Source organism: Vulpes lagopus, chromosome 8 (assembly GCF_018345385.1).
Source record: "Vulpes lagopus strain Blue_001 chromosome 8, ASM1834538v1, whole genome shotgun sequence".
Taxonomy (NCBI): Eukaryota; Metazoa; Chordata; class Mammalia; order Carnivora; family Canidae; genus Vulpes; species Vulpes lagopus.
In genome coordinates, this window is record NC_054831.1 from 90,993,857 (window position 1) to 91,019,017 (window position 25,161).

The 25,161-nt window shown below is 40.4% G+C and overlaps 1 protein-coding gene across 2 annotated transcripts in view; it reads left to right on the forward strand.

Annotated features, from left to right (window-relative positions):
- Nucleotides 1–25,161, forward strand: part of STK32A (serine/threonine kinase 32A) — a 129,913-nt gene that overhangs the window by 26,916 nt on the left and 77,836 nt on the right. For both annotated transcript variants that reach the window (XM_041765138.1, XM_041765136.1), the window contains exons 3-4: nt 10,825–10,880; nt 12,062–12,213. In XM_041765138.1, coding sequence (XP_041621072.1) covers nt 10,825–10,880; nt 12,062–12,213 — 208 coding nt within the window. The remainder of the gene's footprint in view (nt 1–10,824; nt 10,881–12,061; nt 12,214–25,161) is intronic.

The window sequence follows — 25,161 nt, forward strand, 5'->3', positions numbered from 1 at the left end:
GCCTATCGTTGTGGCAAAAAAACCAATGCTCTGGGCTGGTATCAAAGTAGCTTATCTAGTAACCGTAACAAAACCAGCAACAATAATGCTACATTTATTGAACTTATACTCTCTACTAAAGTACTTGATAAGCACCTTTGATATGGCTTATTTCACCTAGTCCTCATAGGACTCTTAGAAAGGGTACTGTATATGATCACAATTTTATACAGGAGAAATAAAGACCAGAGAGGTAAACTAATTTACTAACAAGTTCATAGCTAGTATGTAGTACACCCAAACCCAAACCCACAGTTTTATGCTCTTTACCACTGGACAGGATCATAAAATTTTGAGGACTTACCTGTAAGATTCAAATTATGAAACTTGGATCCACAAAAAAGACAAGTTCAAGTCTAAGCCCCAACCCTGGGAGACCACTTTCTCAGGTCTCTGTAACTCATCCGCAAAGTAGCAATAATATTACCACTTCACAGGTTTTGGTGGTAAAGTGTCTGGACTGTGCCTGAACACGCATACACAGAACAGATAATCCATTTAATTATCAACTTTGGCCTAAGATGTGGTACAGTGCAGGCAACAAAGGCCTATTAATTATTTAGAGACACCATTTTTTATTTGCTTCACATTCATGGGGTTGGGGGCAAAGGAAGTTTAAGGCCACTAAAACAAAATTAACTAATCAACACCTACCTATGGAGAGCCTCCTCACCCTCCTTGGGAAGTGCAGTGTCCCAGTCCTCCAATGCTTGGTGGGCTGTTGAACTCCTACCCACTCTGCAAGGCCCAGCTAAAACGCTGTCCCTCCCTGAAGGTCTCTTATCTTTTACTGTTTGAAGATACTGCTCCCCGCCCTCCCTTAGAACTCCTGTGGCTTTTATTGTACAGAGTAGCAGTTCTAAATAAGGACCCACAGCCTGGCTCCAGGCAGTTTCCATCAAAACTTCCAGGGAAGCCACATCAAAATACAAATTCCCGGGATCAGCCCCCAGAGTCTGATTCAGCTGAGGCTCCTGAATTTGCATTTTCTAACATATATTTTATTTAAATTCAATTTGCCAACATACAGTATAACACCCAGTGAATCTACATTTTTAGAAGTGTGTTTTATGTGATCCTGACGGGCAGACGCACCTGGGAAATGCTGTGGAACCATACATGGCTCTTGATACATATATATTTCTTTATACTGCAATTATGTATGTGTGTATTTCATTTCTTTTCCTGGGAAATTATCTTTCTGAGACTCCAATTCAATGTAGGCATAACCACGAAGAAAATCTATAGGCAAGAATACTAAGGGGCACCTGGGTGGTTCGGTCAGTTGAGCACCTGCCTTTGGCTCAGGGTGTGATCCCGGGGTCCTGGGATTGAGCCCCACATGGGGCTCCCTGCTCAACAGGGAGTCTGCTTCTCCCTCTCCCTCTGCCCATCCTCCTGCTTGTGCCCATGTGCATTCTCTCTCTTAAATAAATAAATTGGAAGTCTCTTTAAAAAAAAAAAAGAAAAAAAGTATTAAGAGCAAGTCCTTTTGCAACACCTTTCTCTTTTTAATCATGTCCTCTAGGATGTCTCACTTCATCGGCTGGACTAAGTTAGCTGTTCCTGCTGCACATCCCATGACACGAGGATCTCCCTACAGTAGTAGTACTTGTTTTAGTTGGAACTTTATAAGTTTTGCTAAAAAAGTAAAAATGAAAAATTGAATTATTGGCTATATATTTGGGAAGCCTAATCAGTAACCAAAGTAGGACCTGTATAAATACCGAACCACACACTTTAATGCCACCAGGGTTCCCCATTTATCCTGTGTGACGACTTTATTCTGTGTCAGCTGCTTTATTCTTTATTCCCTTAGGCCTACTGACCTGCCTTTTTTTTTTTTTTTTACATTCAGCAAATTTTGTTCTTGTGTTGGGAAAGCCTTGTGATACAGGCCGAAGCATGCTTTTCCACATCAGAAAGTTCTACATTAATGTAAATATGTAGATTACAACTATGCTGGTCGCGTCCCATCTCCCAGACTGAAGTTTCTGGCTAGGGGTGTGGCACAGGATGGGTGACAGAAATGTGACCCACGTGTTTGGTGAGGCCAGTGTTGGGAGATGGAATCTGTGAAAAAGAGAGATCTCACCTAAAAAGAGAAGTAGGGGTGTGGAGAACCTAACTGTGTGCTATCCATCCTCCTTTCTTGGGCACAATTTTTTTTTATGTTTCATGGGCCTCTGTAACGGAGAATGTTTGAGGACAGCTCCGGAGTCCAATTGAGTGGGACTTCCACCATGCTCCCCTTGCCTACTCTGTGGCCCTGGCAAAATTTTGTAATCGTTCTGCACTGTAGTTTGCTCATCTTTAAAAAATGGCAATAATAGTACTACTGTTTCATAGCACTGTTGGAAAATTGAGGTAGTGTAGGCAACATGCTTAGAATAATGCCTGATATTCCTTACATAAATGTTAGAGATTAGCATTTATTAATGATTCAGTTGTGTCACTAGACCATAGGCCCCATAAAGGAAGGCAGCCTTGGCTTCTCTCCCCAGCACTTAGTACAATGCCTGGCTCCAATTGAGTCAGCCATCAGTAAATGTCAGTGAACGCAGAGCTGAGGTTAGTGAGCAATTTCTGTTTGCATCTTTACTCCCCCTAAGTGTCGCTTCTGCTATACTGGAGGAGAAAATCAAATCTATATGTTCTTCCTGGACTGGAGGGAAGAAGGGGGACAGGTAGCCAGTTACGCAGTAACTGCTTTCATATTACCTTTGCTTTTAGAGAATCAGAGCCTGAAGCAGTGACATGTTGAAGTAGCAAATTTATATATCAAATTAACATACCAAAAAAGCAGGCCTGATTTGGGCTTGACCTTTTTTTTCTTTAGATACATATAGTCTTATTCTCTGAAGAATTTTTCTTGGTACTCTGGGACTTATTGAGACTGTACTGGTTTAATTTGCTATCAGCTAGGGCCAAACAGCACTGGAATCTAACATTGTGCTATATAAGCAAAATATAGAGAGGCTGCTTTATGAGGATATTCTCCAAAATCCCTTTAAAGATATTCACTTGGGGGGATCCCTGGATGGCTCAGTGGTTTAGCACCGCCTTTGGCCCAGAGCGTGATCCTGGAGACCCAGGATTGAGTCCCATGTCAGGCTCTCTGCATGGAGCCTGCTTCTCCCTCTGCCTGTGAATCTGCCTCCCTCTCTCTCTGTGTCTCCCATGAATAAATAAAATAAAATCTTTAAAAAAAATAAAAATAAAGGCATTCACTTTTTAATAATCACACTGGCATGGCTACAAACAAGGAAATTATCAATTGTTTTAGCTTTCAATTTAAGAAGTACTTTTTGGAAACTTCATTATTTGGGAACCTTCAAATTCTATGTACCTTAAATAGTACAACATTATTTATTCTAAAAAAAAAAAAAAAACGTTGCAAAAACTAAAACAGCAGGACAGCAATGCTTGGTCCAAATATAATATAAGCCTTTAGCAGTCTTGAAGAAAAAAATGCCTTTCTTGTAAAGACATAAACCCAGAGGGACACAAAGGAAAAGATTGATACATTTGACCATATAAAATTTGACTACATAATATACAAACTTAACACTTCAGCTTCTACACTATTATAAATATTTTAAAGTCAAAAGCCAGATGGAGAGCCTGGATAAAATATTCCTGAGATTTGTTAAAGGGAGACTTAACATATATAACATTTTAAGCACACTTACTAAGCAAAAAGACAAATAACTTATTAAAAACTGGCAAAAATCTATGAATAGGCAGTTCTGTGGAAACAGTACACATACAATGACATGAGGCCTTATTCATCATTAAAGAAATATAAAGTAAATCAATAATTCAAGTTTTTCTTTACCTGTCAGGTCAAAGACTGTTGGCATGAGAGTATTGGCAAAGCGGTGGACAGAATCTATTTGTACACACTATTGGCTTGGAGGAGATTTGGTGCAACATCTCTGAAGGGCTAGTGTACAGTGTCTGTTAAACTAGAGATTTCACATACTCTTTGTTAACAGCATTTCTGCTTTTATGAAAGTAGCTTACAAGCCTCTGCACAAAAGCTGATCAAGGATGTTCGGGCCAGAATTGTAGGTAACACCAGATAATTAAACCATCTCTGAAATCCATCAAAAAGCTAAATATTTTATGGGACATTCTACACAATGTAATGAAAAAGAGTTGTTTAAAATAATTAGATCTAGATCTGCATGTGATGTATGAAGGAACAGTGAGAATATAATTATATAGAAAGAGCTTATAATCTCTGTTTCTATAGGAATGATGGTATGCTGCAACTGCTGTCAAAAGGGAATACATACAGAAATACAGAAAAATTATCTTAAAGGATACACAGAATTTGTTAAAAAAAAAAAAGAAGCTGCCTTCTGGGAATGCAGCTAAAAATTCAGAATGGCAAGAAGTCTCAACCTTCTTCGAATAATTGTCCTTTACCATTTGTAATTTTTAGTTTTGAGTGAGCCGGCCACTATACTTCTGGTGCATCACACCTCAGCCGCTAAACCACCTGTGATTCCAGTTTAATCAGCACCATTTTGCAGATGGGGACACACAGCTGACGCCCTTGTTTCCTCATCAATAGAAGGATTTACTTGAACATCAAGAAGTGCAGTTCCCCAGAGTTGTGCATAGGGTCATGATTTGGTATTTACTTAGGCTGGAATCATCTTTGTTACTAGGAAAAAGATAAAATATTTTCCAAATATTTTGACCTCAATCAGAAAAAAAGGAGAGGAGTTCTGCTTTACCTTCTATTCTCTCAAATGCCTAGTGTCAGGATGGTATAAGAAACTCTAAGGAAGAGTCTCACCTTTCCTTCTGTTTACTGCACAGAACGTTGAGACAGGAGAGATGGTAAGAGAAGTAAAACGAAGGAAAGAAAAAGCATCAAACACAGGATTCTATCATCAGCATGCCTAATTTTTGGGAAAGACTTGGGGAAAGCTGACTTGACCCCTGTGATTCTAAAAGGAGAGACAAATCCCTCCTTGCTTCCCCTGCTTCTGCCTATGGGATGGGTGTATACATGGTAATAACATTAAAACGACTATAGAAATAGTGGCTAAGAGCTTAGGTCCAGAATCAGAGAGGTGTGTACTGAGTGTACGTGAAGCCACTGAGCAGACTCAGATGGCTGATTCCGCCCACTTCTGCACTCAAGCATCGGGTGTGGTTTTGTGACAGCAGTCAGCCAGCTGTCCCCTCGGGTGTCTTACTATCCAAGTGACTAATAAATTTGAGTCTGCGGATGAGCTGAGTGTGGTTTTAGTGCCTAAATGTTTCCTATACAAAAACACCGAAATGCAATTCATGTGCTTCATCTGGTGCTCACGCAAGAGATGACTATGTTGGACTTTTTGAAAGACTCCTTTGGTTTCCAAAGCAGTACATTTCTGGAGGACTTTCACGTGCAGTTTTGACTAACCAAGGTTCCATCCCACTCTCTGTCTTCAGAACCTAACGCCAGGGTCATTTAGTCACTCCACTAGTGACACCCACAGCAAGTTATTTAATCTCTCTGATCTGAGCATCCCTAGCTACACAGGCTGTGAGGTTGTTGTGAGGATAAAATGAGACATAAAAATGAAAGCTACACTGGGCTCCTGGGTGGCTCAGTTGGTTAAGTGTCTGCCTTCAGTTTAGGTCATGATGCCAGGGTCCTGGGATTGAGCCCTGCATCCGGCTTCCTGCTCAGCAGGGAGTCTGCTTCTCCCCCTCCCTCTCCCTCTGCCCTTCCCTTGGCTCATGTTCTCTCTCTCTCTCTCTCTCTCTCTCTCTCATTCTCTATGTCACATAAGTAGCCTTTTAAAAAATGAAATGCACACCAGGCCACACATAAACAGATCCCTCAAGCGCATAGAATTTCTGTGTCTGGTTGATTTGTGGAGAATGTGACCTACCCCAAAGAAAAACTAAAAAATAAGCCTTTTATAATATTTAGTACTTTTATTTTTTTAAGATTTTATTTATTTATTCACGAGAGACACAGAGAGAGAGAGAGAGAAGCAGGCAGAGACACAGGCAGAGGGAGGAGCAGACTCCATGCAGGGAGCCTGACATGGGACTCGATCCCCAGACCTGAGATCACACCCTGAGCCAAAGGCAGACACTTAACCACTGAGCCACCCAGGTGTTCCTAGTACTTTTATTTTTTAAAAAATATTTTATTGATTTATTCATGAGAGACACACAGAGAGGCAGAGATATAGGCAGAGGGAGCCCGATGCAGGACTCAATCCCGGAACCTCAGGATCACAACCTGAGCCAAAGGCATATGCTCAATCATTGAGCCACCCAGGTGCCCCAATATTTAGTATTTTTAAAACTAACTGAAGTAGTATCATAACATTAGGAGCCATTCAACTCAGGCTATTAACCTGATACACCTCTAGGCAACCTTAGGGACACTGTACTGATATTATGTTTGCTAAGACTGGGGTGAGCAGCCATGTGTGAAGGCAAGACTCCACAGCAGATAAGAAAGATATTGAAGATTTCAGCTTTGCGACTTGTCTGTCCTTCCTTAGGCCACATGCGTAGGCCAGCTCTGTCAGTGGAAGTGAGAACCAGGCTGTATAGTATTTTAAATAGAAAAATCTAAAAGGGCACTTGGGTGGCTCAGTGGTTGAGCATCTGCCTTTGGCTCAGGTCATGATGCCAGGGTCCTGGAATCGAGTTCCACGTTGGGCTCCCCGCAGGGAGCCTGCTTCTCCTCTGCCTATGTCTCTGCCTCTCTCTGTGTGTCTCTCATGAATAAATAAATAATTTTTTTAAATGTAGACACAACAAAGGTTAACTTTGCTTCAGAGATTGGAGGAAACACTGCAAGAACACCACACCACTGACTACAAAAACGGCAAATGTGTAGAAGTGACACTGACAAGTGCCATTTTCTTCCATGCTGACTGGTAATACCCGTGTGCTGTGACAGCAACTTAACTGCGGTATCGGCTGGGGGGTTCTGAATTATGCTATCCCCTAAGAAGTGCTATTAGGAATACTAGCCACAAGTAGTCAGTTCCAGTTCATATTCTAAGTACTTTCTGTATGGTAACTCATTTCATCTTCCTCTAAACCTGATGAGATATTTATTATTTCCATACCCACTTCACAGATGAAGAAACAAAGCATAGAAGTAAACTGCCAAGATTATACAACTATCAATTGTAGGAGCTGGGATGTGAACTCAGGAGATCTGTCTCTAAAGACTCATCTCAGAGGCTGGCACACTTTTCTGTAAAAAGCCAGCTGGTAAATATTACAGATTTTTATATGGTTGTATATTTTTTATCTTGGCTCATAGGCAAAACAACAATGGCTGCAGACCCATTTTGACCTGTGGCCATAAATAATCTGCTGGTTAATATTATACATGTTGATCATAGGTTTAAGTGTACAGAGGATATGCTATTTGATACCCAGCCCCTTTGGTAAATCCTATACACGTATAATACAAATGGGTTTCTGTTGATAAAATAATCCATAATTCTGACTTCACCTCTTTCTCCTTTTTATCTGAGTCATGAAGTCTCATTGCCTCTTCCATGAGCCTCCCTCCTAACTACTACTCCTATTGCTGGACACTTAGGAAGGGCCAATAAGTGAGGCCAGTATCTCTGATGAAAATAGATGCAGAAATCCTCAACAAAATATTAGCAAACTGAATCCAAGGATATATTTTAAAATTTCATTCACCACAATCAAGTAGGATTTATTCCCTGGATACAAGGGTGGCTCAATATTCAACAAATCAATATGATATATCACATCAATAAGAGAAAGGATAAGAACCATATGATTGCTTCAACAATTGCAGAACAAACTGACATGATATTGACAAAGTATAATATCCATTCGTGATAAAAACCCTCAACAAAGTAAGTTTACAGGCAACATATCTGAACATAATCAAGAAAAACCCACAGCTAACATTATACTCAATGGGGAAAAACTGAGAGCTTCTCCTCTAAGATCAGGAGAAAGACAAAGATGTCCATTCTTACCTCTCTTACTCAATGCAGTACCAGAAATCCTAGCCACAGCAATCAGACAAGAATAAGAAATAAAAGGCATCCAAGGTAAGCAAGAAGTAAAACTTTCATTATCTGCAGATGGCATGATGCTATATATAGAAAACCCTGAGGACTCCACCATAAAAACTACTAGAACTGATAATTAAATTTGGTAAGGCCACAGGATACAAAATCAATGTACAGAAATCCATTGCATTTCTATACATTTATAATGAAGCAGCAGAAAGAGATATTGAAAAACAATCCCATTACAATTGCACAAAAAATAATAAAATACCTAGGAATAAACTTAACCAGAGATGAGAAAGACACTAATTCAAAGGAATAACATGCACCCCTATGCTTACTGCAGCATTATTTATGATAGCCAAACTATGAAAGCAGCCCAAGAGCCCAACGATAGATGAATGGATAAAGAATATGTGGTGTATATGTATACAATGGATTATTACTCAGCCATATAAAGGAATGAATTATTGCAAGGGACACCTGGGTGGCTCAATGGTTGAGTGTCTGCCTTCAACGCAGGGCACGATCCTGGGGTCCTGGGATTGAGTCCCACATCAGGCTCCCCATAGGGAGCCTCTGCCTCTGCCTATAATCTCTGCCTCTCTGTGTGTATGTCTCATGAATAAATAAAATCTTGAAAAGAAAAAAAAAAAGAATGAAATATTGCCCTTTGCAACAATACAGATGGATCTAAAGAGCATAATGTTAAGTGACATAAGTCAGTCAGAGAAAGACAAATACCATATGATTTCACTCATATGTGGAAATTTAGGAATAAAACAAATGAACAAGAGAAAAAGGAGAGAAACAAACCAAGAGACAAAGTCTTAACTTTAGTGAATAAACTGATGGCTACCATGGGGGAAATGGGTGAAATAGGCGAAGGGGATGAGCATTAAGTAGGAATTTTGAATCACTAAATTGTACACCTGAAATGAATATAACCCTGTATGTTAACTGCCCAGGAATTAAAAGATAAATAAAGGATGGAATGAGAGGTTTTTTCCTAGCCACTTTTAATCTGTCATTGGCTTTCTCCCCATGCTGATTATTATATTCAGAAGTGATTTTAGACAGTTTGTTATTGAACTGGAGTCTGCTTTCTTTTTTGACTGACTAGAAATAAAGGCATAAGTAAGATGCATTCTTTCTAAAGCTTTAGTCCTATTGCTTTTCTGGGACCAGACACTAATTAAGGCAGTTATCCTAGTAGAACTAGCAACCTGGCATCTAATCTTTTATCATTTTCATTAAAGCCTAAAATGGCTTATAAAGAGAGATTAATCATGAAATGGATTAATATCACAAAGGAGCTTCATGCTTTCTAGGTACTTGCTGTATGCTTGAAGATTCAAAATGTCGTCACAGCGTTCTAGGCTAGGCTACTAGTGGAGAAATCACTGTTAACGTTACCAGGTCTGCTCAAGATTAAATCTTGGACTTGCAAATAAATCCTGGTCAATTTTTTGACACCTTTATGGTGCATAATGTAGAACTGTGCCTCCTGTAATAAGTGTGAGGAAATCATTGGTTAGGTTATATCAGTTTGAATGTTAAGAGAAAATTGATAGAAGTGTCTTTCAAGTTATTTTGACTACAACCTGTGAAAAAAGATACCAAAAACTTCTTATCACGATCCAATCCATATCTACCTGCACACATATGTAAAACTAACACAGGGTTTCAAAGCAATACTACTCTTACTCTACTTTTGAGACATTTCTGATTAATTTTCTAACCTTTTCTACTTTGTTTAAATTTTGGATACTTCTCATACCTCCCAATTACTTTTATAATTCCTTAATGGGGAGTTATAGTTGACCCCATTTGGACAACAATTTCTTAGAAGATCCTCATGTTCACACTGCTCATATTTACAAGAAGCAACTGTTTTGAGGTTCCTGTGTATCTTTACAGCTTTGTTTGATTTATTTGCTGAGAAGCAACTATGTGGAAATCACTGTGTGAGGCTCTGTGGGAAGTGTTAAGAGTTTTGCTTTCAACTACCTCAAGCCAGGAATTTTCTGAGTTGCGAGGGAAACCAGGATGAACAAAAGGACCTATTATCTCTGCCCTCATTGAGTTTATAATCTAATAGATTAAAGAAACTCCAACTGCAAGAATTTTGGAAAATAAGTCATTTACTTGACTTCGTTTACTAAATAAACAACTTTATTAGCACTTTCTGGGTAGAAGGTATGTTTTTCTTATCTAGGAGGGTCAGTCTTGTTTCTGTGGGACCAGATCTCTCTATAATCATCGGTGTTCAGTGATGCTCCTCCTGACTGTCACCTGCGAGAAATCCATCGTTACATGCTCTTAGAGCCCCACGACTTCTCACTTTAACATTCAGTGAGTTTTAATTGTCCATTAATTTATGATTATTTATAAGTGTCTCTCTATATATGGATCCTGTACTAGATTACAGTCTCCATAAAGGCAGAGATTCTATTTTTACTTTACTATTACTATATTCCCCAGTACTAAGCACTATGATTAATGAATAAGAAGTGTTTAAGAAATATTTTTTTGAATGAATGAATGAATGAATGAATGAATATCTTTTTTTTCAATCAGGAAATTTTATTTATTTATTTTTTCTTTTTTGAATGAATGGACATCTTAAAGTCATCTGGAATGTTGTTTTAAACAAGGCACTCTGGTTTCACCCAATCTTTATTAATTCATTAGCAACTAAAAAGCAACTGATAATCCTTCACATTGTTCTTTGTTTGTTTTGCAGTCAACTTTGACCACTTCGAAATTTTGCGAGCCATTGGGAAAGGCAGTTTTGGGAAGGTGAGAACCAAAATGATTAATCACTAGCAGGGTTATGTAGCTCAGGGAACAGCATCATAATGTTCAGATTATTCTGTTCCTGGGACCACAAGGAATGATGATAATTCAGAGAGGATTTTGTAAAATCTTCACTACAGTTTGAGGTGTGTGATGTAATGAACACCTGTTATTCTCAGAATTATTTCAATGTCATGCCTACTTATTCCCACTAGATTTTAAGTCTTTCTCTCTACTCTAGAATTTTGGAGTCAGTTGTCAATTGTGCCCATACCTTCAATAACTGTTATGCTGTCAATTTAAGACTTAGCTCTTAAAAAAAAGACTATTTATTTGAGAGAGAAAAAGATAGAGCACAGCAAGGAAGGGGGTAGAGGGAGAGGCAGACTCCCTGCTGAGCAGGGATCCCAGTACCCTGGGATCATGACCTGAGTCAAAGGCAGACACTTAACTGACTGAGACACACAGGCGCCCCAACAGTTAACTCTTTTTATGTGCAAAAGAAGCTTCCTGATATCTGTTTTTCCATCAGTTATGCTATGTTTTTATTTTCAAAAATCTACCATGAAAGATCCAGCCTCATTTTTTTTGCAAGAAACTTCTGGATTCAAATCCTAATCATTAGTTTCTTGGTAGTGACATACTTTGAGAACATTTCTTATTTCATATTGAACTTGCATTAAAAAATCATCTGCTGTCCATTTTATCAGACATATAGAACCTCTAAAAGAATTTCAAAAACATGGACATCATGTTCAGTGCTATAAGTCCTTTTAGGTCCTATCAACTTTGGTGTAAACAGAAATTATTCGCACAATATTGTTCTACTAGGCAGTTTAGCTGCGCCAATACCAATCACTCAAAGCAGAATAAGGATGTCATTTGCTATTGGAAGATTCCTGACAAGAAAGCAGCTATTTTCTCCAAAATGCTGTCTAAAAAAAACCCAAGGAGCAAAAAACAGGCTGACTTGTTTGAGAAAGCAGAGATTTGCAAAGTGACCCGGTACAGGGGAAGAAAATTAAATTTTCTCCTCTGAAATCAGAGCTAAGTGGCAATTTGAGTATCAAAGAATGTGTCAGTGAGGCCTCCAGGCCAGGCTGTTGAATAGGTCTTGTTCTGTCTCCCACAGCCATGATCCGTTAACTTCCTGACCGCTTTCTCACTCTGGTTTGTGCCATTAGGTCTGCATTGTGCAGAAGAATGATACGAAGAAGATGTATGCAATGAAATACATGAACAAACAAAAGTGCGTGGAGCGCAACGAAGTGAGAAATGTCTTCAAGGAACTCCAGATCATGCAGGGTCTGGAGCATCCTTTCCTGGTTAATTTGTGGTAAGTGGTTTTATGGGATCTCTGAATGGAGACATTCCCGCTTTCACCCCCAAACACTGTTCCATAAACCCATCTTGATTGCTGGGTGTGCATTTGCAAAATCTTCAGTAGGCTCTTCCTCAAGAGCTTTGGTTTCCCCTGATTTTTTTTAATTTAAATGAAACAAATTATTGGTTTATTGTCACCAATAAATACTGCTTGGCTTTTTTGTTTTGTTTTGTTTTGTTTTGTCACGTCACGGTTCCCCCTGTCGTTGAAGACAATTTATTTTTTTTAAAACATTGTAGCTAAACAGGCTGACAAAGAAGTTCAGGTGTCTTGTCATTCGGTAGATACTTTTTCCCCATTAATTGTGGGGTGGCGATGTAGCATACTAAGTAAGTCATCAATGTCTGGTGGCAGGTTGATCTTTAGAACTTGTACAAATAAGCACTTTCTCTCTACAATGACTGGCAGTAGATATCAATTCCTTGCAGCATCCTTCTCCAGCAGCCACGTATGTATATATCTGAGTTGGAAAAGAACAGGTGCTACCTTTCTTACCAAATAGCTTTTAACAGAGCTGGAGCTAACTTAGATCAGTGGCTAGACATGAGGTAACTGTGATCTCTTCCCAAAGCCAGGATCATAATCCAAGGTTTAGAAAGTGTCTATTACTCCCTGCTCTTTTCTTAAGCGTGAAGGTCTGTATGCAGCTCTCATTTTTTTCTACATTTTAATGCATCCATTATATTAAGAGCCTGTTCTTAAAGCTAATTCAGTGTGACTGTTATTTAAATATGCATACCAAGCAGTTTCTACTAGCAAAGGCAAAAAAAAAAAAAGTCTTTATTCAGAGAATACTAATGGAAAAATAATTGAAATGTCACCGTGTGTTTAGGGACATTTCTCTGGAGGAATGAATGCATAAAACCTGTCTCGCTCCATCTTTAATTAATACAGTTCACTTAATATACCATTTGCTCCAAGACTCTATCTACATCATAGTTGAAAAAATGGTTCTGCGTGACTTGGAAATAGGTCCCTTTGGTTCATGCACTACTCAGACACGGTGGAGTCTAATCCTGCCCACGCTCAGTGTATTTATTTATTTTTATTTTTCAAAATATTTTATTTAAATCCAATTTGCCAACATATAGTATAACACCTGGTGCCCATCCCATCAAGTGCCCTCCTTTGTGCCTACCACCCAGTTTTACCCCATCTCTCCAACCTCCTCTCCTTCTGCAGCCCTTTGTTTCCCAGAGTTAGGATCCTCTCATGGTTTGTCTGCCTCCCTAATTTTTCCCCACTCAGTTTCCCTCCTTCCCCTTACGGTCTCTTTCACTATTTCTTATAACTCTCAGTGTATATAATCAGTAGCTCAGAGTGGCCCATTCACAGCACTGCCACACAGCGTTCTGTGGACATGGCTCTTTCTTTCCCATTTTTAGCCATCACCAGATTGCCTCCCCGCCCCACCCCCCGACAATGACAAGGTACTCTCAATTCACATTCTCCTTTTGTTCAAAGTTATATTTTCCTTTTTCCAAAGTTCATCCAACTCTCTTCTTTTAGGACCAGGAACCCTTCAGAAGTTTTAGTATGTCCCCCTTTCAGGCCAGTCCCTCATCACTGAATAAGCAAAATGGATCAGTCCATTCCTATCTTTTTTATAAGATGGGTGTTAGGAGACTCAAAGCTGGCCAAAGTTTACTGATTTTGCCATTTGCTAACTTGGTGTCACGGCAGGCAACAGTCTGTTCTTCACGCATGCAGACTCTGTGGTAATATGACAAAGAGCCTAGTCTTCCCCTCTTTGCATACTGAACCTCAAAGGGCAGCGGGCACCATTAGTGGTGAGAGAGGAGAAAGAAGAACCCCCCCCACCTTAATTCTAGCACCACATTCAGAACTGAAGACTGGGGGGAGGGGGCCATCCTTCAAGTATAGCAGAAAACTTTCAATCTCTCACATTCTTGAGATACAAATCATCAGAAAGCAGATTTATTCCTCCTTACTAAGGCTTTCTGCCTTAGTAAATGCAACATGGGAAATGTAAGTGATTCTCCAACTATTAAGCATCTTGCAGTACTTCTGGAGGTGTGACCTGCGAACAAACTGTATCATTTTTTAAAAAGATTTTATTTATTTATTTGAGAGAGAGCAGTGGGGAAGAGGGAGAGGGACAAGCAGGCTCCCCACTGAGCAGGGAGCCCCCGACATGGGGCTCGATCCCAGGACCCAGAGATCATGACCTGAGATGAAGGCAGATGTTTAACCGACTGAGCCACCCAGACACTCCAGTCTTTATAATCTTTAAGTCACGTGGTTATAAGACAGGGTAATGCATGTAACTTGGGTTGTTTTTGTGAACAAGATAACATTAAAGTGCTATGCCCAGCACAGAGTCAGCATTGTATAAATGGAAGTTCTTTTCCTTCCTTACTCCACTAAGGGGTAGCATTCCGAATAATCCGTCACTGCAGGGCCACTCTGGACATCCCAGACACGAATGCTGATGGCACTCAGCCTCAGGACATCACGGAACACATTGTGTGTGTGATGGGAGAGGGATGGGTCTTCAATCCATTCTCTGTAAGAGTGTATGTTCATTTTGTTTTCCACCCTCATTCTGCAAATCAAAGAATAAAAATTCCCAAGTTCCCCCATTACCAAGGATTTAATGAGGATTTTGTGTCCTGGGTTTAACTAGATGGATCTTTATATCCCCAAAGCTTCAGGAGCCAGTTTTCTTAAGAAAGCAGCATCTGATTAATAATGTAACAGCAATAGTTTGTAATTCCTGTGTACCTCTTGTGTACTCTATGGTACTGGTAAGCCATGTAGGCCTCTCAGTATTGCTTTCAGTGATCTTCTCATGGATCCTGAAAATGCCTCTAACCACTAGGGATGTGTTCAGATCTGGTTTTCAGGCTGAGGAAAAATACAGTTTCTTTTAAGCAGCTTTTACACTAATGCTAAGAAGTTAATCTGTATGTGTGTGTGTGTGTGTGTGTGTGTGTATGTATGTGTGTAGGTATAAATACATACAGATGTGATCTGTGAAAACTGTGCACATTGTGGTCAACTTGAAGAACAGAAAAATCACACAGAAAAATGAAAATTCTCCAGTAATCCTACCTTGAAACAACCACTTCTAACCCATTGGTGTGTACATGCCAGTAAAATGTCTGCATTTGGTTCTCTGCTTTTGATCATGCATTAGCCCCATTCATTGCCCCCCTTCATGGATTTCTTTATGGAGTAACACAAACTGTAATTATGGTTGCCAGATAAAATACAGGGTGCCCAGTTAGATTTGAATTGCAGATAAATAACCAATCATTTTTAGTATATGTCCCAAATCATTACCTGCAAATCATTCATTTTTCCAAATTTCTGATGCATCTTGTATTTGTATTTATTAAATTTGGCAACCCTAATCGCAACATAGACCCAGAGTAGGGGGATGTAGTGGCGGCAAGAGTGGATGGAGCCCCTGGTTGACTCCACATTTCCTTCCAGTAACCATGGGAGGCTCCTATTAATCAAATGACACATAAATATATCAACTGAGAAAAGTGCACAAATGACTGAGAGAAGAGTGTGTGTGTGTGTGTGTCTGTGTGTGTGTCCTAGTCTAGGGCAACAGAGTTAAGGGTGAAAACACATTTTTAATTAAAATTCAACCTTCCCAGCCCCATGGCCCTGACCCCACTCGGGAACACAGCCGTCAGATGTAGGCCACGTTATAAAGCGAAGGCTGCCTGACGGGGCTGGCATCCAGGAAAAGCAAATAAAATCTCGCTGCGAGTCCCTCCCTGAGGGCTGCTCACACAGCCCTGGCAACCCAGAGCCTGCAAACAAATGGGCCCCAGTGCTGCCCAGCAGAGCCCCGTTCCCCAGGTGGCTTTTGTTAATTGAGATTAGGCCTGCAGCTGCACACAGCTCCTGGGGCTCCTCTCTGCCCTCACCCTTGTCTCTTGTTCTGGGCACAGAAGGGGCCTACGTGTGGTTTCAGGAAGTTAGGAGACAAGAACGTCTGTTTTAAGTGGAAAGGACCACCTGTATCGGGGCTGTGAAAAGGGGGTCCTGTCAGATAGCTGAACGCAGCCAAACAAATAGGCCCCCTGGACTCAACCTCCATTATTTCTGACTTAGCACCAGTGTTTCATCACAGAATCATAAGCTGTGAGAACTCAAGGTAGCCTTCAGAGCCACAGAATCAGAATGAGCCTTCCCTGTCAATGGGAATTTGTTACTTAAGAGTTTTACCTATGTTGTCTCATTTACACATCCTAAAACTTTAGGTTGATAGGGATTAATTAGTCCCATTTTACACCAGAGAAACTGAGGCTCAGAGAGGTTGAGTGATTTTCCCAGAGCTCCACAGCCAGGAACTGGCCACACCAGGACTCAAACCCAGGAATTCTGGCTTCAAAAACCCTGCATTTCCTGCTACACTATACCATCCCCTATGGACATCTCGTAGGATGTCCATATATAAAGGAAATGAAATTTATTTTCTTTATTATGTGTCTCTTATTTACGTGTCTCTCACATCCCACAAAAATACAAACTCCCTGAGGCAGGTATGTTTGTGGATTTTGTTCGCTGCTCCTACAATAATGCCTCACACACACAGTAAGTGTTCAACAAATCTCTGCTGAATGAATGAATGAATGAATGAATGATGGAGTTAGTGATGGCTCCAGGCTTCTGGTTTTTGCTCTTTTCCCATTATACCACAGCCACTTCCTGCACACTCACACACATCCCCGCATTCCATCAGGCCCACCTCAGGTTCTTGGCAGGCCCTGGAGTCAGAGGGATGTGAGTTTGAATCCTTGCTCCACTACTTGGTAACTGTGTGAACTGACCCAAGTTACATTGTGTCTTTTGTTTGGTTTCCTCCTCCACAACTGGAGATATTAGCAGTATCCAGGGCAGAAGGCATGGCTATGACTAAGGATATGTTTATAAAGCACCTCACACATAGTATGTGCTTTATCAATGAGGACTTGAAACAAAAACTTAGTGAGGCCCCACCCCAAATGGAACGTCCCCTCCACCCCCAGAGCAGATTATTGAGTAGACACGTGCCCCTGCATGTAAGCTGGCCCAGCTATTAGAAAGTCTTCGGGTTTGTGCTAAATTTTTAAAAAGTAAATTTTTAAAAAAATATAAAATATATATTTTGGGATAAAATATGGAAATGCAGACATTCTAAGGAAAATGATAAATAACTCATATTACATTATGCAGAAATAGCTGCTGTATTAGATTCCTATTGCTTCTGGATCAAATTACCATAAGCTTAGGAGCCTCAATTCGAACTGGAGTACTTGGGGTTAAGGCTATTTTCATAATGTAATTAACATGTTATGTCCTTTTGCCCTGCCTTTCCCTTTGTCCTGCAAGTTCACTGACAGACAGAAGGAATCAGAACAATGATGAGCTGTGGGCTGCAGAGTTGCCTGAGAACACAGCATGCGGGACACTTTGGGAGTGCCTGAAATACTCTCCTTACTGCCGTTGCTGCCTGTATCAGGGCATAGATTTGTAAACGTTCATTAGTTCTACGCTTAATATCTGTGCATTTCACTGTAAATACATTTTACCTATTTCATAGTGAAAGAATATGAAACAACTTAAAAACCACGACTCAGTATCATACAATTCTGGGGGGCAGAAGGGCAAAGTCAGTCTCATTAGGCTGAAATGAAGCTGTCTGCCGGGCGATGTTCCTTCTGGAGGTTTAGGGAAGAATGTTCTCTGACCTTCTCCTGCTTCTTGAGGCTGCCTGCACTCCTGAGCTCAAGGCACCTTTCCCTTCCTTCAAGGCCAGCCACACAGCTTCTTCCAACCTCTCTCTCACTCTGACTCTCTGCCTCTCTTGTCCACCTTTGAAGGACCCATCTGATTACATTGGGCCTCCCTCTTGACCAAATTCTTGCCAGGCTCTCCTGAACCATTTTCTTTCCTTTTTTTTTTTTTTTTTAAGATTTTATTTATTTATTCATGAGAGCCACAGAGAGCGAGAGGCAGAGATACAGGCAGAGAGAGAAGCAGGCTCCATGCAGGGAGCCCGATGTGGGACTCAATTCTGAGACTCCAGGACCGCACCCTGGGCCAAAGGCAGGCACTAAACTGCTGAGCCATCCAGGGATCCCCCTGAACCATCTTCTTGACTAGACCCTAACCTTGGTCTACAAAGACTTGAACAAAATGCTAACATCGTGTCTAACAGCTCAGGGCCACATCCCTAGGACATCAGCTCCCCTTAAACTGCCTGCCTGAGAAAGTGCACAGCTGCCAAAAGGATTTACTGATTGTTCCAGCCAACACTTGAAGACAGGGCCCATCTCCCAGCCTCTCGGGGAGGGGAGGGGGCTAACTTTGGTAAAGTGCCAGTTAACAAACCAGACGCGTTTCACATAGGCCAGCCACGTTCTCAGCTCTTTGTAACTTCCACTCCGCTGCTTTCCCCTCTCCATCCTCTCATCCCCCCTGCCAGTCACTTCTGTGCACATCAAGCTGGAGCCCAGTTCACACTGGAAGTCCTATTGTAATAGTATAGCACTGACTAAACTCTGCTCTTCTTGCTTTAGTGTCCAACTGTGTTATCTTAGGAAGAGACATGATCAAGTGAAGGATCTTTGGAAGGGAGGTTATGCTGAATTATCCAGTGCCATCACTGGAAGATGTCCTTGGGGATGACCCTGATGAGCTTGGATAAGTGGAGAATAAGGGACAGCAGTCCCTGAAGAACTTAGTAGAGGACAGTGTTAATTGTGTGTCCTGTACATAGTAATGGCTGCATACATGGTTGTTGACTGACTCACTGATGGACTAGTAGGAAACTGAGTCTGTAACACAGACATTGCCTTACTCATTTCCTCATCAATATTACAAAGGATTCCTTTATGGCAAACCACACAAGACGCTATTAAAAAAGAACTTCTTTTGGGGCAGCCCAGGTGGCTCAGTGGTTTAGCGCTGCCTTCAGCACAGGGCCTGATCCTGGAGTCCAGGGATCAAGTCCCATATCAGACTCCCTGCATGGAGCTTGCTTCTCCCTCTGCCTGTGTCTCTGCCTCTCTCTCTCTCTCTCTGTCTCTCATGAATAAATAAATTTTTTAAAGTCTTAATAAAAAAAAGAAGAACTTCTTTGGGAGGATGTAGAGTAACTTGGAGCCTCAGACCTAAAGCTGAAGAAATAGGTCTCGAGAAAGCATGGGACAAAGGCAGTTCTGGGAATCTCGGTAGCAGAAACTAATGGACGGGCACCGAAGGCTGTCTCCACTGGATGAATCAGCTCCAACCAATTTTCCAACCTTTTGTCACCCACTCAAGGTTCAAAGTCCTGGGAGAGAGTCCAACTGGCCTTGCTCAGAAATATGCCTGCCTCTTGGCTAGAAGAAAGAGCAAAATAACTAATGACTCCCAGACTGTTGACCTGAGCCACAGGGTGAATGATTGTGTCATTCACTAAAATGGGGAGATCTGAGAAGGATCAGACTCACTGTAAAAGTCAAGAAATCTCTTTTAGCTGTAACAACATGTGAGCTGCCTCCTAGTCATCCGAATAGAGCTGCTGCAAAGGTGGGAAGTCTAAAGCTCAAAGAGAAATCCAGGGTCCAAGGAGAAGTCCACAAAACACAAATGCAGGAAACATTGGCTTGTAGGTGCTATTTCAGCCAGGGGCTTGAAGGGAACATCTCTGGAGAGAAGTGAAATAGAAGAAAAGGACCAAGGATTAAAGACCTAGAGCACCATTATAGTTCTGATAGAGGAGGAAGATTCAGGATGCTCGACAAAGCAGCAACAGCCTGGAAGCTAGCCTACAAGCTAGGGGTAAGCCAGGCAAGAGTGGGAGCCTAGAATCTAGAGGCTGTTTCACAAAGAAAAGAGTGCAGACCATGGCAAGTGCTGTGGAGAGGTCAGGAATAAGACAACTGACTTCAGACTTATAAAGATGCACCCACTATGACCTTAATAAGAGCCAAGTCCAGGGGCACCTGGGTGGCTCAGCGGTTGAGCATCTGCTTTCAGCTCAGGTCATGATCCCTGAGTCCTGGGATGGGGTCCCACTTCAGGTTCCCCACAGGGAACCTGCTTCTCCCTCTGCCTGTGTCTCTGCCTCTCTCTCTGTGTGTGTCTTATGAATAAATAAATAAAATCTTAAAAAAAAAAGGCCAAGTCCAAATGATAGGACAAAGGATCAAAGGCAATGGCTTGATGAAAACACAGGAAGTGAGTGGTGTTATTTTGGAGGGTGGTGTGCAAAGCAGCTTTGTTGTGTTTTGAGACTCAGCCATATTGTCACAGGTAGCAAATCCTACATTGTCATTTTTCTATCATATTCCATTGTATGAATATCCCATGAGTTATTTACACATCTTACTACTGGTGGGTATTTGGGTTGTTTCCAGCATGAGACTTTTACAAAGAGTCCTGCTATTAACATTCTTGTTTCTATCTTCTGGGAAGCAGAAGCACATATATCTTGGGATGCAAACCTAGGAATTAAATCATTAGATCCTAGGATTTATGTGGGTTTAGCTGGCATACGGTTTTCCACAGGAGTTGTGCCAGTTTATGCTCACATCAGCAACGTCTGAGAATTTAGGTTACTGGAAAACCTCACCAACATTGGGTATTGCCAGTTTCTTTACATAGAGGCATTCCAGTAAATGTATAATGGCTTCTCATTTGGGTTTTAGTTTGAATTTCCCTGGTGACTCAAGAGTTGGGACGCATTTTCATATGATTCCCGGCCCTTTGGAATCTTCTTTTATGAAGTGCTTGAGTCTTGCACATCTTTCTATTGGTTGTCTTTTTCTTTCCCACTGGTCCAGTTTTAAATATAAATAATTTGCCCGATCTGTGACTTATGTCTACACTCCAGAAGGATATGATTTTTTTTGGAACACTCAAAAAGCTGGAATTTAAGTGTGGTATAGTTTATTCATCTTTTCCCTTATGGGTAGCACCTTCTGTGTCTGGTTAGGAAATCTTAGCCCATACCAAGGTGAAGATATTCAACCCTGTTTCCTAGTAGCATTGCTGTTTTAGCTTTGACATGGAGAGCTGTAATCCAGGGTCAAGATTCATTTTCCCCATATGGAAATTGAATTAGCCCAACACCATTCACTGAAAAATTTCTCCTTTTCTTATTGCACTGCAGTAACACATTTGCTGATAGTCTTGCCACCAAATACATGTGATTTGCAGACTTTGTTCTATTGGTCTACTTGTGTGCATTTACACATGTATCATGCTACTTTAATTTACTGCAGCTTTCTACTGGTAGCAGAATTCAGTAACATAATTCTTCTGGATTATCTTGACTGTAGTGGGCCCTTTGCAATTCCATACAAATTTCACAATCAGCTTGTCAACTTATATTTTAAAGCTGCTGGTATTTGTTTTTTTTTTTTAAAGATTTATTTATTTAAGAGGGAGAGCATGAGAGAGAGCGTGTGCATGAGCAGGGAAGAGAGACAGAGGGAGAGAGAAGCAGACTCTCCTCTGAGCAGGGAGGGACCTGATGTGGGACTCGATTCCAGGATCCAGAGATCATGACCTGAACTGAAGGCAGATGCTTAACCTACTAAGCCACCTAGGTGCCCTAAAGCTGCTGGTATTTATAGTGGCCTACAGTGTAACTAATTCAGGGAGAATTAAGGCCTTTTTAAAATTGTCAACCTTCCAATTTGTGAAACCTTCCTATATATATATATATATATATATATATATATACATATATATATATATATATATTCCTGTATATTTAGGTATCACCTAATTTCTCTCTCTGGTTTCACTTTTTAGTGTAGAGATCTAGCATATCTGTATTTAGATTTATTCCTAGGTATTTAATGTTTTTAATATGATGACAAATGGTAATTACTTATCCAAATTTTTTTCTACAGTAGTTTGTTGCTTGTTGAGGAAAATACAGTTGATTTTTAATATTGACTTTGTGTCCAGTGAACCTGCCAAACTCTCTGATTAATTCTACTGGTTGGCCTTATTATTGTGGTAATAAGGAAGTTCTCTTTCAGCCCTGGTTTGCTGGAAATTTTTATTATGAATGGGTATTATATTTTGTCAAATGCATTTTTTTACCGAGATAATTTCTATTATGTAGTGAAGTAAATTAATGGATTTGCAGATTTTATAATGAGCTTCTTAAAATCAACCCTGCTTGGTCATGTTCTTTGAAAATAAATGCTGGTTGATTATGTTCTATTATCTTTTTGTACATATTATCAGATACTATAATATAGAATTTGAACATTTATTTTATGTATTTTCTTATTTATAAACTGTTATTTAATTTATATTCTTATTTATATATTATTTATTGATACTGTTATTGAATATATTATTAACTTTTAATTATGAAATATATATATATATTTAGATGTGCATACACAAGTTTGAGTGCAAGGAGTAGGAGCCCATTGGGAAGAATCAGTAATGTAGGATAGCATGGGGAGGATTGCCAGAGTGAGCCCCTAAAAATGGCAAATGGCTATGAACGGGGGCTCAGATAATGAGCTGGCCTCAGGTGGAAGCAGCGCACTGCTTTCACTGTGCTGGGAGAGAAGGCAGCGTATGTAAGTGCACAGATTTGTAAGGTGGTGGATCTCTTGGCGGGCAGATGAAGGAGTCTCATTCAATCCCACTGTGATACATGAGGTCATCCACCGAGAATGAGGAACTGGGCAGAGAAGCTGCTGGGTGAATGAATGTGTGAAACTAATAGAGAATTAGAACAGGATTTTCTAAGTATCTAAGTGAGACCAGTGGTTATAAATTTAAAGTGAATCCCATCAGCACAGCTTTGCATTTTTTCTCCTGAAAGTGCACGTTATAGATGTTAATTTGTTGCTGTTTTGATACAGGTTTGTTTAATCAGGATTGGGGTGTAGTTGGGGGAGGTATCCTCACTATAACACAGCTTAATGAACTGAAAAGTAGATTTTCGGGATGTAGGCTCCAGAGATAGATTGCTGGGGGAAACTTAAGAAAATCGTGCATATGTGGAGTCATTTTTCTAGACAGCTAATCTTTTTGAGGACTTATTTTTAAGGTGGTATGCTAAAATATTACATATATTATCTTATATATCTTTAAATACTAGATGCTTGAAGATAGGAATTAATATTTGCCCCATTGTAAAGATGAGTAAGCTGAAGATGAGAGATTTGAGTCCTTGCCCAAACCACAAACCAGAAAGTGATGGTAAATCTGGGTTCCAAATCCCATCCCCCGAATTCTCTAAGACCTTCGGTGTTAATGTATATTTTATTAGAATGTTGTTTCTATATGCATCACTACTTCTAAAGCTCTAAAACCAAAAACTTTTAAAAATTATGTGCACCTGCAAATCAATTTAAAAATTTAAAGAGCCAAAAAAAAAAAAAAAAAAATTTAAAGAGCCATTCAATCTGACCAATGATAGTGTTGTAGTGGAACCAAATTGCTAATTATAACAGAATAACATAAGTCCTTCCCTGCTTCCCTGGAAGAGTTCCAACCACTGGATATCAGAAATAGATATGGACAAAAGAGCCCCATGAGATCAGGGTCAAGGCAGAAAGATCAAAACATGTCTGAAGACGCAGTTGGGCTGGTTAGACTCTAAATGCTAGTCAGGTGAAGGAAGTGGGAAGCATTACAGTTGGAGAGGTTAAAAGGGGGGGATGAAAGACACAGGGAAGACTCTTTGATGAGTAGGAGTGCTGGGAAGCGCTCCCCTTACCCTGGAATTCTGAGACTTAGGGAACCTGCTCAGTAATGAAACACTGATTTTCTGGCTAGACAGGAAGAGGGTAGACCATACCCTGTCTCTCTACTTCATCCCCTCTGGAGAAACAGCCAATCAAACTGTGTGACTCAGCACCTCCTGACCCTCTCAGCACCCTTGGGGCCTCCCCAGCCACTTTCTGGATCACAAGTGGCCACTTGCCCTCCCTTTAATAACCCAAAGTCATCCCACTTGACTGTCTCTCTGCAGGTGGTCTCCAATTCCCATGATGTGCAAAAAGTTTTCACTTCTAACACTTTTTTCCTCTGGACCCCTGATAAATCGGGTAAGAGTTTGATTTAATTGTTCCTCATTATCATCTGAGCTTGTGTCTTGGCTTTTCCTTTTATGTAAGTAGCAAGATGGTGTTATTCCCCTTGTCTACTTACTGGCTCTGTTATTCTCCTGAGATAACTGTCTCAGGAGATTCTGTAGAAAATAATAATGATCAAAATTTCCCGAGAGAAGCTTCATAAATAACATCTCCAGAGCCAGTACTGGCAGATCACAAAATTGCATTCAAATCTCTGTCCAGAGAAAGGTCAGGGCTTGAGGAAAATCAAGTACTGCATCAGAACATCAGGAAAATTGTCTGCAAGCTGTTATGTGTGATTTTTAAAAATCACCCACAATCTTTTTCATTGTGTAGATTTTAGATTTTTGCTCATTTTATTGGAGGCTGTAGTCAGTGATTGGAAGCAGGCAGGTATGTGTGTTACATTGTCTGAGGCTTTTCTGGCCCCTCCCCCATCCTCCTTAGCACCCTCTCACACTCTAACCCCACCCCCACCCCCCACAATATATAAAGGACTCCTACAATTCAATAATAAAAAAGAGAAATAACTCAATTTAAAAATGGACAAAGGGTCTAAAGAGATATTTTTCCAAAGAAGATAAACAAATGGTCAATAAACCCATGAAAGAGTGTTTAACATCACTAGGCACTAAGGAAACATAAATTAAAACCAAAATGATATACTGCTTCACACTGATTGGAAAGGCCACTATTTTTTTTAATGGAAAATAAAAGGTATTGGTAAGGTTGTGAAGAAAATGGAAGCACTGTGCATTGCTGGTAGAAATGTAAAATGGTGAAGCCACTGTGGAAAACATTCTGGTGGTTCCTCAGAAAGTTAAATGTACAA